Raw genomic sequence first — 17762 nt, 5'->3', positions numbered from 1 at the left:
GTAAACAAGTCAGGTCAGGCATCTGGACAATGCACTGACGTCAGAGTCGCTCCGTCACATTCACACTCCAATGACGCTTGGTCGCTTTGCCAAGTTGGCTGGTGATGCTTGAGAAAGAGACAGCAAGAAAGAGAGAGTTTGGAGGGAGGAGGGTGTCTGTGTGTGTGGGGGGGGGGGGTGCAGGAGTTTGTGTATGAAAGAAAGGAAGTGTCCCATAAGTCCTCAGAGCTGCCAGGCAACTCATAACAGACGAGGCTGTGTATCTGCACCACAGCCGAGAACGAATGACCAAGTTGGACTTTTTTGATTTTTAAAGACAGAAACTGAAGATATTAGAAAGCTAACATGATGGAAGTGGTACTAACCAGACTGCGGGACTTCTCCTGCAAACCCACCACCTTTGATGAGTGTAAAGCTGCAGGACAGAGTGTGTGGAAGGATCCCCGAACCAGGACTGACCACCTCAGGGACAGATGCACAGCTGGAGGAGAAGGTGGCAAACTGGACATAGAGAGTGCCCTGGCCTGGCTGCGGAGGGAACTGGTAAGACTCTGGAGTCTTCATCACCGTGTCTATTAACTCCAATCAATTCACAGAACTGCTTTTATCATAAATGATCAGATAAACAAGGCTCATTTCCCTTTTTTTAAAATGCCAGCCAAGAAATATATTGTGCGTTCAAAATGTTAGCTGCTGATAAATCCATATACATAGCCACAGAATGACAGGCTATTTGCACGGTGAGCCCTTTTGCGTGCTCCTCTGACCCTTATTAAGATCCTGTGAATATGAAAGCATGTTTATGAGTCGTTAAACTGAAGGTCAAGACGTTTGTCACCCCCGCAAAATGACCTCCTATTCTTGTGTCGGAGGACCAAGTTACTGGCCTTTTTTTGTTCCTACGATGCATGTAGGTCATGTTGTCACAATATCAGCCCCCTTTTAAACACCCAGAATGTGTGTGTGTGTGTGTGTGTGTGTTTCTGTTTGCACCTCTGTGAGCAACTAAGGCTCATTGTCACAGAACAATATATCACTCGGCATTTATTGCATTCATCCAGACAGCTTCGTCATGGTAACCGTGTCCTGAACACACACGCACGCACACACATTTTTAATGATTTAAGGTCTGAGTTTTTATCGATGCTCCTGGGGTTTTAAGAGGCTGAAAACAAGCAGATGTAATTCATCTCTGAGATACAGAAGCATATTACAATCACCTGAGAAAAGAGATTTTTCTCAAGCGTGAAACCGAATTGGGCAAAAACATCTATTTTTAAATATTTGAATCGGTTTGAAGTTGGGGAGGGGGTGTGTAACTAACACTGATCAACAAGGGATTGGACGCATACGTTAACTCCATAATCAAATCTCCCATCAGGCACCTAGCTGACCACCAATGTGACAAAAGGTTAATGTAAGTTGTGACATCAGGTCAGTGTAAGGACAACATTTAATACCGTAGAACACCGACAACACCTGTTAACTAACTAAAATCCAATATTTTCAAACACAAGGCGAACAATTTAGCATCGATTTTAAACCAGATGTTGGAGTCGGATGAATTTAACATCAATCTCATTTTGTTTTTCCTCTAAGATTGAACATCTGTCCAAACATGTCAGCTGAAGGCAGATGGTAGAACAGACAGAAATGACGGATATACCAACAGGTTTTAGTGAAAATGTATCTTGATGATGACCACGTGAACTCACATGACACTTTCAAACCAAAAAAATTCATTCCAATATGCACTGCGACAAGAGTATTCATCCCAGTCTGCGGTAACCTTTATCAGCTGCCACCATCCTCTCAAGTTTAACAAGACATCTGTAGGGGATTATTCACCCTTCAGAACAGGCAGAAGCAAACGCACACACATCCAGGGATCAATGCTTGAAAAGGACTGAAGTTGGGTACGTCAGAGTGGAGAGGCAGCAGCAGCATGTCGGCATCCACAACTCCCTGAAAGAACAGTTCACATTTCTTCTCTCTTTCCTCCAAGTGTTAACAAAAGCTGTTAAGACCAGCATCTTTCACTCGGAGCCCAGTCTGAGACCACTGCTGTAATTAAACAGAGAAAAGAAATGCAGATCAACACAGAAGGTTTTTTGTTCAGGACATTCCTTGCTCCTTAGGACAAGCTTGGACTCTGAAGTTGGAGGAATTCTGAATATCTTATTTTTCAATGGCGGCAATTAGACAGCCTCTCATAAAAAAAAAAAGGAAAGAAAGAGAACGGCAGAAGGAGGAATTTGCATTTGAAAGCAGGGAACAGTCCAATGAAATGGCTGTGGGACTTGTTGAATGAACCTGCTCAGCTTGATCAGGGGGATGAATAATTCACTTTCTGTCTTTAATTCAGAGGTTTTTTTCGTTTCAACTTGCATGTTTCCCCCTTTGTCATCTCTCAGTATGCGGACTGAAATGACGAGTGATGTGTCTCGTGTGTAGATGGAGATGCGATCCCAGGATCAAGCTCTGATTCGCCAGCTGATGGAGCTTCACTCTGGGATCCAGGAGCTCAAACAGGAGCTGTCTGAGGAGGAGCGAGATGATGAAACCGACGAGGAAGAGGAAGGCAGCTGCTGGGACTCTGAGAGCGAACGAGGGAGCGGGAGTGTCTACTCCAGCTCAGGAGAGGTGGGCTCTCCCATCTCCTTCCAGAAGATGCCTCCAGCCCGTTACTCAGCAGCTTTAGCCAGGAGGTCGTTTAGCAGGAGGAGCTCTGTGCCTTGAAAATGCAACTTCTTGACACCCTCAGAGTCAGTGAACAGAGCTCAAGCGTTACCAAGATAAATAAACTGTAAAAATACATAATTACTCTTGCAAGGAAAACAAATAAAAGAGAATAGTTGGGGAAAATAGAAAAAGAATCTAACTTTCAAGTCTTTGCAAGCCTGGGTGATTGAAAGATACAAGACGGAAAAACACAACTAGCTTGCAGGCATTGGTTCCTGTCTTTAAGAATGAATTTTGGGCTAAAAAGTCCTTTGGTATATAAAAACAGTTTGTGCACAAAAATTTCATGAATGATGTCTTATATCATGTAGTGTTATCGCAGTTTTACTATCGTAATGCAAAGTAATACTCATTTTAATTCTGACAAAAACACAAAATGTCCCGATTTATATAATAGCTGTTTTCTTAACAAAAACTATAGATCAAACATGCCTGATGCTGACTGACGTCTTCGTCCCAACATGTCAAACTATATACTCCTTTATAGTGACAGAAGAAATAGTCCTGAATCACGCTGACCAGAAAGCATATCATTGTCTTATTGTAGCATGTTGTGTGTGTGTGTGTGTGTGTGTGTGTGTGTGTGTGTGTGTGTGTGTGTGTGTGTGTGTGTGTGTGTGTGTGTGTGTGTGTGTGTCCTGGAAGCTCACTGACCTTATAGAATAAGACTATAACTGCAGACGGAACGGATTTAACGCAACATCATTGTGCGCCTATGACAGAATGATAAAACACTGTGATGACAACTGACTGGTTTTTACTGCGACTGAGACCTTATTGTCTTTAAGATTGATTATGTTTATAACGAACCAACATGTAAAGTCATGTAGAATAACTAGGTAGATTATTGATGAGATATTTCAAACAGGTATTGTGCTTCTGTGTTACAGTACGCCGGAACAATAAAGATATGAAAAACAGCCGTGAAGACTCTTTATTTGTGTTAGTTGATAAAACTCTTCTTACATTCATGTCTTGTTCCCCAAAGTAGTAAAGAAACAACACGTCTACAAACACTTTTCAGCATAAGTGCAAAGTACCTAAAAAAAAACAAGGTTCTTTTTCTTCTACCCTGATTACACTTTAAAAAACAAAGCCTTGCCAAGTACATTTGTTTTATTTGTGTTCAACTTGTGTTTTTTAAATGGTCTAAAATTCTTCTAATTTTCTTGTAATACTTGTAATATTTTGCCAAAAGAGTAAGCAAAATAAAGTCTTGAAAAATTGTCGTAAAAGCAAGTCCATTTATCTCACTTATATCAACCGATGTTATATTTATTTACTGAAAAGTATGAGCCAAAAATACTTGATGAGACTTTGATTTTTCCTGTTTGCTTTACATGCAACAGGTGTCTATTTTACCATTTGATTACACTGAACAAATACATCCAGTCATGGTTTATTAAAAAACAAAAATCAGATTACGTAATCTCTCGTAGCATCAGAGGCATTGTCCGCTGTGGGTTTCACACTTCAACTCAGCTTCCCCAGAGAATGGGCTCTCCAGCTGGGCCCCGTTACTGCTGATCGTCCCCCCCTACTTCCACACCTCCACAACTCTCCCTTCTCAGTCTTTGGATCTCTGTGTTGAGCCCCAGAAGCGTCTGAGCCAGCTGGAGGTCCTGTGAGCGCATCTCCAGCTGCATGGCGACAAAAGAACAACTGAATCAGCATAATCTAGTCATACAGTCAGTAAGAATTTTGAAAGACAGTTCACTTTGTTCAGGGGATGCCCGCTACACAGATACTTTTACAACTTATTTGGCTGTTTTACCGATATCATCCGTACAAAGACAAATTTAGATTATATTTCCATTTAATACACCCTGGAGAAAACATGGAAATAGAGCACTTTTTTAATGTCAAAAACATTTAGTGAAGCCCATAAATCATGCATTTACCACACGTTTTCCTCATAATAAACAACAAAGAGTACCAGACTTGAACAAAAGTGGATTGAATATTGGCTGCTAAACAACATCAGCTGATGACATACAAATTCTGTTCGTAAAAAGTTGCACTTCTGGCCTCTTGAAGGCCAATTTTACACTTTTGAGGGAACAAATGAAACTCTCAGGGAACGTAGTAGTTCTGAGTACAGAAGTGTTTTTGTTTTGTAACTGTATTTTTGTTGTTCCACTTATCTTAAACAGGCATAAATTAATGCTGTGCTTCATCCAAAAAACACAGGGAATAAGCCAAGTAGTCTCTCTCAACGTACCAGCTCCGACCTCAACCAGGTGATCGCTCCATCTATCTGCGCCCTTCGCAGCTCTTCGTTGGCTTGGTAACTCCCGCTGAGGCTGGCCGGCCTCACAGATGTGCCGGAACCTTGAGGGCCTTCTCTGGATGCTCCTGTTGTCCTGAAGGCATCAATCAGTTTGTTCTTAATGTTCTCAAGAACCATAGTGGACAGAGTATCCTCACTGTGGCTGTCTCGGTCCATGCTGGGAGGTGGTGGGCGCCACGCACGTGTTCCTGTTCCTGCACACGTTCTCTCATCAAACTTTATGGGATCGCTTCTGTTTCCTTCTGGTCACTTGGATTCCTCTGTGGGCAGCTTCCTCCTCTGTGTGAGCAGGATCCTGCTGTACAAGTTAGTGTGCTTCTGCTTAGCAGCTGCAATCATCACTGGGCCTGCCCGACGTGGAGCTGCCTTGTTTTGTCATTGTTACTATGGAGAACCCCCCCCCCCCTTCATGCCCCATCTCCTCCTCCCTTGGGTAACCCTAATAAGAATGGTGGAAGATCTCGGACAAAGACTATTGTTGCCTCCAAAGAGAGCTGAAAAGACCCCCCCCCCACACACACACACACACACGCACACACACGCACGCACACACATGCACGCACACACACACACACACACACACACGCACGCACGCACGCACACCCTTCAACCACTGCCACCACCACACCCCCCCCCCCTTTCTCTCTCTCTCTGTTTCTCATTCAATCCCGCCCCCATACAATTCTAGTGTGAGAAATGTGTTGTGAGTGAGCTCTCATTTGGACAAAGTGGCCATCTGTAAACCTGCATGTGTGTGTTTGCCTGATGTACAGCGCACACAGAATCCATCAACCCCACCAGTAGTCTTTTTCACCCTAAATAAGACCTGCTTGTCAGCTTAGGAGACAGACAGGTTGGACGAGGAGGGAGACACAGCGTCAGTGTTAGTCGATTCAGAGGCACAAAGGCCATCCTACAGTGAAATATAACCAGGGCTTTTGTGCACAAGTTAAGTCCATTCCCTGTGGGAGCTGTGGGATGTTTCTTGGCGTCTGTGAGCAGTTTTTCCCCTGACTTCTGTATGGGGATGAGACAGGGGTCTAGTGTGTTTTTTGTGCCCAACTTATGGGCCTGGCGGTGAGAAGTGAGAGGATGTATTGGAGGGGACATCACACTCAGTCAATGCTTTCAAGTACACAGCCCTTTTATTCCAGAGGTGATTCTTTACTTTGACGGGAGTGTTTTTGTTCTTTATCAACACCATCCCATGTGAGACAATACTAAACAGTAACAGAGATGCATTGTGTGTGTGTGTGTGTGTGTGTGTGTGTGTGTGTGCGAGCTCGTGCGTGTGTGACAGAGAGAGAGAGAGAGACAGACAGACAGACACACAGACAGACAGACAGACAGACAGACAGACAGATAAAGAGACAGAGAAAGAGAAAGAGAAAGAGAGGGAGCTTGCAATGTCCAACAAATATTAAACAAAACCACCTTTGGCAAGTTGTTTCCATCTCACATTAAATAATGGCTTTGATTTGTAGTTCTATCATAGTGTAAAGATAAAGAAAAATGGATGTGTGTGTGTGTGTGTGTGTGTGTGTGTGTGTGTGTGTGTGTGTGTGTGTGTGTGTGTGTGTGAGAGAGAGAGGAGAGAGAAAGAGAATAAGAGAGAGAGAGAGAGTGAAAGCAAGAGAGGGCTTTTGACAGAGCTCATAAGATGTGAGCTATGATTTAATTCGGGCAGAGGTCTTCAGGGCATGAGAATAGTTTAGAGGGATGGGGTTGTCAGTCCTTAGGGTCAAGCAAGCAGTGTGACGCGGGACAACAAAGACGGAGACAAGCACTGACTGTCAGTTGACACGACTTCAATGTAAAAATTAGTCAAAATCAATCAATTCGAATACAACATACACATTATAGGTGTAAATGTGACATCTACCATTTCCTTTGGATAAATAAGGTGGATAAAATGGTGCTTCTAACGCATATTGTCCAACCTGACACTGCATAACTGACTTTTATCGAACTCCAGCTCAAATCACGTGTACTGTCTAAGTGATGCTGCTGCCTTCTGGTGGTACGTCCAGGTATTTGAAGAATGCCATAAAAGCGTCTACTGGAGCATATGCAGGACATATGCTATGATTTGATATTGCATGCGGGGAATTGTTAATGTTTACATTTATAATGAAAATCCACTCTCCAGCTCTACTGACGGTCAATTCAGTATCAGAAGGAGGTGTGTGTCATAAAACACCCTCAGATTTTAGCCACTCGTAATTTCTTTTTAATGGCAACCGATTGGCTACTGTTGCATTAAACAGGACGGTTGGGTAGCAGAGAGGCGGGACGGCAGAGAGGAAGCCGTGAACAAAAGCCCGTGCAGTTTTGAGGTCATTAAAAGAAACTGAATATGTCAGAAGAAAACAGGACACAAAGGAGGAGCCATTTGAGTCTTTCAGAAGGGAGTCATTGAAAACTGGGTTTCTAACACCTTTGAATTCATGTGTCTGGCTTTAATACCATTGGAGATGATGCAGGCAGCTTGTGATTAGAGCTGGAACCTACTGAAAGAAGTGAAGAAGATGCACATGGAGAAGATTGGTGCTTTGCGAGAGTGGAGTAGCACTAAAGACCGATCTCTGTTTTCATTTATGTCACGCAGCCCTGGTTTTGAATCATACGGACAAACGGCACAATCTTTAAATTTCTTTGTATGTAGTAGAGGAAAAAGAGAGATGTTTTGTTTTTTATGCTTTAAGAAAAAGTCCATATAATGCATAGGTCCCACAATTTCTCATATATGTCCAAGGCTTCTGTGTGTACTGTTTTACCATTTCTCTCTTTTGTCGGTCAGTCAGTTTGTTAGTTTGGTAGTTAGTTCGTTAGCAAGTCATGGATGGATTGTGACTGAATTCTGGCAAAATTCCAGATCAAATTGTAGAGGTTTGTATATTCTTTATGTTTTGTTCCCTGTCACACAAAGCGACATTTAAAATGGGAAAACTTTTCTCTCCAGTTCTAGATTTGCCTCGAGAAAGTATCATTTCTGAACTGAAATCACCCCTAGCTGATGTTTAATCTTCAAAAAAAGAAGCATGAACTCGAGTTTAAAATAAAATGCAATTACAGTGCTAAAACAAATGCCAATCAATTGTGTCCACATTGACCACAAAGACTATAAACAGTAAACCACCAGTCGAGTGTGAGACAGCCAGATGTTGTCCAGTGTGAGACAGCCAGATGTTGTCCTCAATGTAATGTCACAGCTGGATTAGTGTGTACGTTTGTCCACTTGCCCTCTCTCCTCCGCATCCCGCGGAGTTGAGGAGGAGAGGGACGCCATCTTGGTTGTGTCGTCGTAATCGGAGGAGGAGGAGGAGGAGGTGGCGGCGGTAGTGGGGGTGGGAGACGGCCACCAGCCGCAGCAGCGACGAGGCCAGACGGGGGAAGGAGACAACGGCCTACCGGTAAGTCGCCCTGCTTAAATATGCATTAATGACCTGCTAATTATCCCACCGTGATTTGCTAACATTAGCTTTATCATTAGCACCTGTTGTGACGCGGTAAGAGCGTCACTGCGGATAATATCTCTGCAACGCATCGAGGAATTAGCTGTGAGAGGCGTTAGCTTGCTTTAACGTCTTTATTATATTGCAGTTATGCAAATCAGGCTGGGTGCGTGGATTTTTTTTACAGATAGATAATGCTGCAAAACACACACATGCATGCTGTCATCACGCACAACGTCAGAATGGAGGTAAGTGACACACACACTCCTGTCAGAGGAGAACCACAGGCGTGTTAATGATGTGGCTTGTAGTGGTGACAACTGACTGGACTGTATCATATAGGCTAGTCTTATATTTGGACTCTTTCATAAATAGAATAGAATCGACTTTATTGTCGTTGTACATTTAAGCATACAACTAAATAATAAATAAATAACTAAATGCAGAATACAAGAAATTCCCTTTTATAGAATATACTTCAGCTGCAAGTTTGACATTTCTGACAGCTGTTGTGATGATTACAGTAGATTATACAGTACAGGTGTACCAAATGAAGTGGACAATACGTGTATCTGTGCATTGCAGAAACTGTTCTGTGTGTTTGTGTGTGTGTGTGTGTGTGTGTGTGTGTGTGTGTGTGTGTGTGTGTGTGTGTAGAAGAGGGGTTAGCAGCTACAGATTTTGGGCTCAATGAAACCAATCCTAGATGCTCATAATTCCCATTTCTTTTGTACGTTTTGTTTCTCATCCATGCACTAAAATGCACAATTAGTTCCATAGTCATGGAGGTCATCAAGGTCAATGTTTGTATAATTAATTCTTCTCCTTGTTTGTGCTCTTTCCCCTCTCTCTCTCTCTCTCTCTCTCTCTCTCTCTCTCTCTCTCTCTCTCTCAAGGCTACACGCCCTCCCCTTTCCCCCTTCCCTTGTGGTGAGAAGGTGTTGAGACGATGTTTTATGCCCACTTCGTCCTCAGCAAACGTGGGCCGCTGGCCAAAATCTGGCTGGCGGCCCACTGGGACAAGAAGCTGACCAAAGCACATGTGTTTGAGTGCAACCTGGAGAGTAGCGTGGAGAGCATCATCTCACCTAAGGTAATGTTTCAGTGTCTTTACAGCTTCCTCCAAGGCTCTCTGAAAATATATGCAGCCTATCTTCCTGTCAGTTGATCTGTGAATTTTTGGGACGTGACTGGAAAGATTTTGAAGGCTCTCAGAAAGCACATTCCTCCCTCAAGGTGAGCTCTCAGCTACTGGCACTCCTGCTTGGGTCCTCAGGTACATCAGATTAGAGATGAAACCTGAGAAAGTTTGGAATTTGCATGAAGAAGCAAACTAATGTGATTACTGTGGCACAAAGAAAACTTACTGAGACCACCAGGTGGCACTAAAGAACACATTGTTGCTCCATCACAAAATGAATATGCTGCTGATTTGTTTTAAAAGTATCATCAATGCCCTTATTGTGTTTATTTACCAGGTGAAAATGGCTTTACGTACATCAGGACATCTGCTGCTGGGGGTGGTGAGGATCTACCACAGGAAAGCCAAGTATCTGCTGGCAGACTGCAATGAGGCCTTCATCAAAATCAAGATGGCGTTCAGACCAGGTCGGGGAACTGCGTCTATCTGGTCAAGATCATAGACCATAGATTTGTGTTTACCGGTACTTCACCAGACCAGCTGTGAATCATGACATCTCACATTTTTATGGAAGCAGCGGTGTTTATAAATCATACATACTGCAGCCAGCCACCAGGGGGCGATCAAGACTTAGGGTTTGTCTTTTTACACAGCCTATGGTAAAGAGTGGGTGTCGGTTGAGAAGTTTTTATAAAACATGTTTCCGAATCAAACAGAAAAAGCTCATATGCACATGAAGTATTTATACTTTCCATACTTCAATAGACTGCAGTCTCAACCTCCTATATTGTGGTATTCCAGGAGTGGTGGATCTACCAGAGGAGAACAGAGAAGCAGCCTACAACGCCATCACTCTCCCTGAAGAGTTCCATGATTTCGACCAGCCACTACCAGACCTGGAGTGAGTTCTCTAATATTCATAACTTGAAAAGTTTAGACACGGTATTGACTATTGAACTGACAAGGACTTTATTCATTAAATAAACCCCTAAAATCAAAGTGTGGATATTTAACAGCCTTTTTTATTATCTTTTCTGCCTTTGGCAAAATGCTGCATTTAAAAGGGAGTGCCAAAAACACAAAGTATACCTTGAATTGACAGTGTGATGTGTTTTGCTACAGTGACATCGACGTGGCTCAGCAGTTCAACTTAAACCAGAGCAGAGTGGAGGAGATCACCATGAGAGAAGAGGTGGGCAACCTCAACCTGCTGCAGGACAATGACTTCGGTACACAGACGCACTTTCTTTTATTGCAAGTCCGGTCACTTGAAACTTCATCCTGTTCACATTCCACACATTTACATAGCTGTTGCGTAATCATGAATTCCTGTTGTGCAGCTGACTTTGGGATAGACGACCGAGAGATGATGCGGGAGGAGAGTGCGTTTGAGGTGGACATCATGGGAGCGTCAGCCTCCAACCTGCTGCTGGAGGCTGAGGGTGGAACAAACCAGATGGCTGACAAGTCCAACCATCTGGAGTACGACGACCAGTACAAAGACGACTTTGGAGACAACCCCATGGAGAGCAATGAGGGAGGCATGCTGGGTAAGATCCTACATGCTTTTTTTTTTGTATAACCATGTCATTTTATCATTAAAAAATCAAATGTATTGCTTATTTTTTTGAGTTGTATGGAAGCAGTTGTGTTTAATCTTTTTAGTGGACAAGCTCCTGAGTAACGAGGATGGAGGCGGCATCTTTGACGACCCTCCAGCCATCACGGAGAGTGTGATGATGCCTCAGGACCACGCCGATGACGACGATGACTTTGATGCTCTTTCAGGTTGGTTCTGTAGCACCACTTAAATCCTACTTCTCCATCATCCTACGTACCAAAGCACGCGCGCTCAACTTGTTGTGGTTGTGTCTTCTTAGCGGGAGCCCCTGATAGTCCAGATTCAGGCCCAACAGAGCCCCTCCCAGCAATGACAGACCAGACAGAACAGACCACCATGGTTCACAACGAGGAGGAGACCTTTGCCTTGGAGCCCATTGACATCACGGGTAAGCTTTCAGGGTTTTCTTCAGTTGACATTTAAGGCGGGAAATTACAATGTCTTTGTCCCCTTACAGTGAAAGAGACGAAGGCGAAGCGTAAGAGGAAGCTGATTGTGGACAGCGTGAAGGAACTGGACAGTAAAACCATCCGTGCACAACTGTCCGACTACTCTGACATTGTCACCACTCTGGACTTGGCTCCTCCCACCAAAAAACTGATGATGTGGAAGGAGACCGGAGGAGTGGAGAAACTTTTCTCTCTCCCCGCTCAGCCCCTCTGGAACGCCCGACTGCTGAAGGTAATATAAGAATAGCATTTGTGGTAATTGCACTTCTGACGGAAACAAACAAACAAACAAAAATCTACCTTCTTTGGTTGGTTCTCTGTTTTCCAATCCAGATGTTCACAAGGTGTCTGACACCGTTGGTACCTGATGAGTTGAGGAAGCGAAGGAAAGGTGGCGAGGCTGATAGTCTGGATGAGTTCCTTAAAGATCTGGAGAACTCAGAGGTTCCCAGGGAGGAAACCACGGGCCAGCAGCAGAGAGACATCATGGGTAAGATCCTTCTCTCTCTTTTTTTTTTGTTCATTTCTGTCATTAAGGAGATAATGATGAGTTCCTTTTGGACAAAAAGAAATAGAAAATTCCTTTTGTTTTATTTGGATGTAAACTGCACCTGGCCTGGTTGGAGGAGGTGTGCAACAGCAGGCAGTAACTTTAGTCTTAATATACACTTCCCATCCAGATCAGACCCTCATGGACGAGGCCAGTGTTTTGCAGACATCAGCTGTGGAGGGAAGTAGGACAACGCTGGATGAGTCGGCCATGCCCCCTCCATCATCACAGCGTGGCCTGAAACGTAAGGCCCAGGACACAGAACCAGCCCTGCCGGTGAGTTCAGCTGCTGCTTTGCTCTTGCTGCCATCTCTGCTGAATCTTCCAACAATCCTGTGTTTCTGTGTCCTTTAGATGGGAGCCCTGGGCCAGCAGCAGCAGCAGGGGTCCAGAACCTCTGGTGTGTCCCAGCAGCTGGAGCCGTCCAATGTAGATTTGCCCCCAGAAGAGACCCCAACTACTACCAATATCAGCCAGCTGATAGAATTGGACCTGTTTGGTGACAAAGACAAGAAGAAGAACGAAGACGACTCTGATGAGGAGGTGAGATGGAAGAACGTCCACACACAAATTTGTTTTTGCCTGCAGTCATTTTTTTTCCTTCTGTCCACTTGAGGGCAGTGGAACCGAATGGTCACCACCATCTTTGAGGTGTTGAAACAGCCAACTGAGCAAACACTCGCTTATTTACACACGCAGCAGTTAGGGTGGTGAAACACTGGTCACTGAACGTCAAACATGCAGCTGTGTTGTGTCTCTCCTCAGAGAAAATTTGTCCCTTTAGCCAAAAGCTGAGAGGAACCACAGAGCAGAGCAGTAAGATTCACTCGGCGAAGTTATTTTCTTCACCATTTGCATTTCAGCCGTGCTGTTGTTATCAAGACTTCATTTGTGAAGATCAAAAAGAATCATTTTATTGGTCCTAAAAAGGAAATGAAGTCTGTTTTATAAAGGAGATCATGGCTTTTATGTATTGATTCCTCATTTACATATTCAAATGCAAAAAGGTTCCAGTGTGATACTGTACAATTCCGTATTTTAAGGTGGATTTTACCTCACTGAGGCCACGTGGTCAAATTTAAATCCTGTATTTCATGTATGACCTCATGCACACAAAAAAAGACGATTTTATGTCCAGTATCTCAAGCTGTTGTTGTGAGCTACAGCCTGCCATCTAGAGGCCCTTCTGAGAGTTGAAGATAATTCAGCCAGTTTTCATTTTAAAATCACATTACACATTGAAGCATATTTAAAAAAAAAAAAAAAAAAGTCACAGAAGTTTTAATGATCACTTCTATTTATGTATCCAGGGTAAGAAAACAGGAGCAAGGACACAGACTCCTTCTATCCAAGACAGTTCTCCCTCCATATTCTTCATTCCTGTCTGTCAACTGTTGTTTGTCTCAGGAGGAGGAGGCGCAGGGAGGAGACCAGGACCAGGAGGAAAGACGTTGGAACAAAAGAACCCAGCAGATGCTTCATGGCCTCCAGGTTTGGAGATTATGTCCATATCCAACACAGAGCAGAAGATTTTGCGTATTCACAACTCAATAGAGTGAAGAGACAACAGGGCTGACTGGGAGGGATTAATTTGAGGACAGTATTTCTGCTGAGAGATGCAGATGACAATCAATACAGTCAAGGGAGAAGTAATGGAAATGTGCTTCACTAGTGCCTGAATATGAGAGACAGATGTGGCTCGGATAAGACTGACCAAGAAAAATCTTCAGTTAATCTAGATTAACATGTTTATCTTGTCTCTAACTGCATAGCTTGTGACTAATTTTAGTGATGTGTACACTGGTACATTTTGACATTCATTTGTTTATTTTTCAGATGTTTTAGTGAATATATGTTCTTGAAGTTACCTCCTCAAAGAGTGGTTAATTGTCACGAAAACATCTGAGAAATGCATTGGTAAAATTGTGTGTGAACTCTCTCATCTGACCACAGAGGGTGATGACCAAAACAGGTGCTCAGTCGGTCAGCCTGCTCGACCTGTGCAGGAACAACAACAGGAAGCAGGCGGCTGCCAAGTTCTACAGCTTCCTGGTTCTGAAGAAGCAGCAGGCAGTGGAGCTCGTCCAGGAAGAACCCTACAGTGACATCATAGCCACGCCCGGACCACGTTTCCACGTTATTTAAGAAACTGGAGAACTGCTCATCCCTGCACTGGATCAACTCAAGCCTGGCTTCTTTTTTAAGTAATTGTTGACTGTTTTTGTACAATGTGAAGTTTTATTGTTGTCCCCAGTTGAACTTTTCAATGTTTAATGTGCAATATGTCTTAAACTGTCGAGCAGCGGTGGGAGGAAATGACTTGGAAAACATGGCTCCTTTGACAAACATTAAATCCAAACAGACTATCAATTCATGAAGTGCAACTTGAACTGAGAGCAAAGTTGCTGCTAAGTTTAAAAAACAAAAACAAAAAAACAAGAGACTGTTGTTGAGTCACCAAAGCTACCAGGAGGTCATTAGAGTAGTAGAGGACCATCTGTCGCACCACTGGAGAGAACGCTCTTGTGTACCGACGTGGGCCAGAACGAGCATGCACAGTGAGAGGTTGTATCATCGCATCAAGATAGTTTAGCACTTTAAGCATTACAAACTCCACATGTATGCAAATGCTCTGCCTGTTCATGCCTTTGTGTCAGCAAAACTAGGTAGAATATAGTTTACCCTGCCTGCATGCTCGATCCTGAAGTATTTATCAGAGTTGAATTAGTCTACAAAGTACTCGTTTATTTCCATTTGGCTTCCAGAAGTCCTTGGAATGATTCAAGAAACATGAGAAACTTCAACCAGTATCTTTTTTTATAGTCACTTCTTAGCCACTTAGGAACAACTAGGTGAAATGTTGTCTGGGTAATTGGGACTATTGTGCTCTTTAGTGTCTCTTCTGAAGTACATTGTCAGTAAAGTAGGTCAAACATCCTGTTCTATATTGCCGTTTATAATCATAACAATAACACACGGTCTATAAATAACATAGTGAAAACCATTCATGACGTATTTATGATTTTTTTTTAATTTAAATTGATTTTTAACGTAAGAGCTACGAGCAAGTGAAGTCTGAATCTTAATATTTTGTATGTGTGTTGTCATTTGGACTGTAAACCTCATAGCACTTAAAATATACTGAGTTTAGCTTAAACGTAAAGATGAGTGTGTTTCTGCTGACGGCTGAATGCATCAGGATTTTGGGTCAGGGTTTTTTTTTTTTTGCTTCCTTACGAATTGCATATCATAGAATATCTTTAAACTCTGTGCCCAAGGTTGTTTTTTTTTAATTTTATAAAAAAAAAAACAAAGCTAAGACAAATCTTGTGGATTAAAAAATAAATAAATATTGCTAGTCTATGTATGAGATCAGTTATGATGCCTGTTAACTGTGAGTCTTGCAGCAATGTTTCTAAAAATAAAACCAAAACTTGACCAATCTTTTAAACTGGTATGTTGCAGACTTTCTTTCTCTGATGAGGTTTTTGCATGCTGTTGCCATGACTACAACACACACACACGCACGCACACAGACACACACACAGGCTTCCTGTAATATTATGGACTTGAGATGGGTACAGCAGACACAATCCCTCCTTCTGTTTTACGTTTTTTGTGCCGGCTTCTTTTCCTCTTCTCCCCCTGCTCAGTCTTTTTCAGCGGTGGTGTCGGCACTCCTTTCTTTTTCTTCTTCAGACAACTCAGAGGGTTAGGATTGCTCTGTTTCTTCTTTCTCTTCTTCCCCCTTCTCTCTCCGTCCTTCGTCTTGATGCCCTGCTCCTGTTTCAGGCTGCGGATGCTCTGCTCCTGGGCAGGGGTGACCATCTCACCCAGCTGGACAGCCTGGACGTGGTCGAGGGATGTCTGGCTGGGTTTGTCCAGTACGATGGTGTTGAGGATGATGTAGAGCAGAGGCACCCCTGGGATCTTCTTAAGGTCTGCAGTCACCGTGTGGTCCTGCATGACAAACAGCAGTAACAATGTAAATGTATGCAAGTCAAAGGTAAACACATTACAGAAACACACAAACTTTTGGGGAAATATGCTTACTTGTCATCCTGCCCTTAGTCACACTAGAAATGAGATATTCCTCCTTCTTGTGTGAGAGCATTGGGAAGCTGAGACCCACCTTGACTGAGGGACTGCTACTTAGCTTAGCACAATGAAGAGTAATGGATGAGCAGGTTAGCATAACTCTCGAAAGTCTGCATCACATCTAAAATAATAAAATTACCTCATTTTAGCTTGCTAGCTCTAGCTGTAGCTCTATTCAGGCACAGGCTGTTTTAGAGAAAAATGTATTTGAGGACAGAGGTATGCTAACACTTCCCACCCACTACCATTCATTGTGCTATGCTAACTCGCAGTCAGCAGGTTTCTATGGGTCTCAGCTCCTTAAGGCAGGGGAGAGAAGGACATCTGTCTCCCCGTCTGGGTTGTGGGAGGATGGCGGCATACAGCACCCCCCCCCCCCCCCAAAAAAAATGTGTTCCTTTATTTACTCTCCAATCAGTGCTCATGAATATCTGTACTGATTTGACAGTATGTTAATTAACTTGTTTCCACTTCTTCACCTGTGGCTATCAGCTTTTTGCCCTCAAGGCAAAACTACAAGTGTTTCTAGCTTGGCTTGTCCACAGTAAATGTGCCAAATTGTTAGTATTTCACAGGAGAAAAAACATGTAATATTCATCAAAATAGAAGGTTTACCTGAGCATTTTCACCATTAAAGTGTGCATTTACCTGTGTCGCTACAAAGTAGTGATGTGGGTTAGAGTCCTCCAGCATGGACATGAGACACTGTGAGGCAGGAACCGGGTTCTTGAAGTGTGGACATTTCCTCACCTGGAACCTCTGCAGGATGATTTTAGCACCATACAGCTCTTTCCCCAGAGTCTCCAGTTCTTTCAGAGCGCAGCTGAGCCAAAACACACGCAGGTAAATACAAATGTCATACTGAGTAAACGGTCCTATTTCAGAGGGAACCTTACTGACTTCGTGGTACAGAGCTGCACTTCCCCCATCAGGTACTTGGGCATCTGCTCCTTTATCTGAATCTTGTTCTTCAACGCCGCCTGACAAAAAGTCCCGTCGATGAGGATCTGGAAAGGCTCCCTGAAGTTAAAGTTGTATTTGTAGAAACATAATGTTTTCTTAGCTTGCTTCTGCCGCTTGATCTTCATGCTGCCTGGTGGTTAAAGTAACGCAGGAGAATTACTGTCCTCCTCGGGAAGAAGAAGTATCAGTTCGCTGAAGCTCGAAAAATATACTTTTTAGATTATTAACATCAACAGTTCAGTCGGTCAGTCTCACAGCTGAAGTTCACCAAAGAGCTCAAGTGACCCCATAATGTTACTGAAGCGTGGTCACTCCTTGTACACACAACACGCTGGGGTTCCTCGCGCTACAGGATTCCGTGCGGAAACAAATTGCACGACCAAGGTTCCGGTGGATAATTTAGCATCGTAAACAATCGTTTGTGTGTAATACTCCTGTCAATGCAATGTGCGA

General features: G+C 43.3%; 3 protein-coding genes across 3 annotated transcripts; 2 read left to right on the top strand and 1 right to left on the bottom strand.

Annotated features, from left to right (window-relative positions):
• The first annotated feature begins 202 nt into the window (after positions 1-202).
• LOC147240762 (uncharacterized) lies at positions 203-3658 on the top strand. The gene is made up of 2 exons (XM_086193694.1): positions 203-543; positions 2455-3658. Exons 1-2 carry the CDS (start codon positions 346-348, stop codon positions 2737-2739), a joined length of 483 nt encoding a protein of 160 aa, XP_086049820.1. The 5' UTR covers positions 203-345; the 3' UTR covers positions 2740-3658.
• An 86-nt stretch (positions 3659-3744) lies between these two features.
• Positions 3745-17687, bottom strand: utp23 (UTP23 small subunit processome component). The gene is made up of 6 exons (XM_086194328.1): positions 17247-17687; positions 16995-17169; positions 15818-16208; positions 9389-9501; positions 4964-5105; positions 3745-4382 (listed from the first exon to the last, which is right to left on the bottom strand). The coding sequence occupies exons 1-6, from the start codon at positions 17432-17434 to the stop codon at positions 4216-4218; spliced, it is 1176 nt and encodes a 391-aa protein (XP_086050454.1). The 5' UTR covers positions 17435-17687; the 3' UTR covers positions 3745-4215.
• Positions 8352-15699, top strand: LOC147240761 (double-strand-break repair protein rad21 homolog A-like). Its single transcript, XM_086192738.1, has 14 exons — positions 8352-8445; positions 9384-9580; positions 9966-10095; positions 10430-10529; positions 10751-10857; positions 10969-11178; positions 11294-11416; positions 11509-11637; positions 11707-11930; positions 12032-12188; positions 12379-12524; positions 12603-12791; positions 13656-13739; positions 14202-15699. The coding sequence occupies exons 2-14, from the start codon at positions 9437-9439 to the stop codon at positions 14391-14393; spliced, it is 1935 nt and encodes a 644-aa protein (XP_086048864.1). The 5' UTR covers positions 8352-8445; positions 9384-9436; the 3' UTR covers positions 14394-15699.
• Positions 17688-17762: the final 75 nt, after the last annotated feature.

Source organism: Aulostomus chinensis, chromosome 22, assembly GCF_037954235.1.
Source record: "Aulostomus chinensis isolate RoL2024-O1b breed Wild chromosome 22, RoL_Achi_v1.0, whole genome shotgun sequence".
In the NCBI taxonomy this organism is placed as follows: domain Eukaryota; kingdom Metazoa; phylum Chordata; class Actinopteri; order Syngnathiformes; family Aulostomidae; genus Aulostomus; species Aulostomus chinensis.
This window is presented reverse-complemented; position numbering and strand designations above follow the sequence as displayed.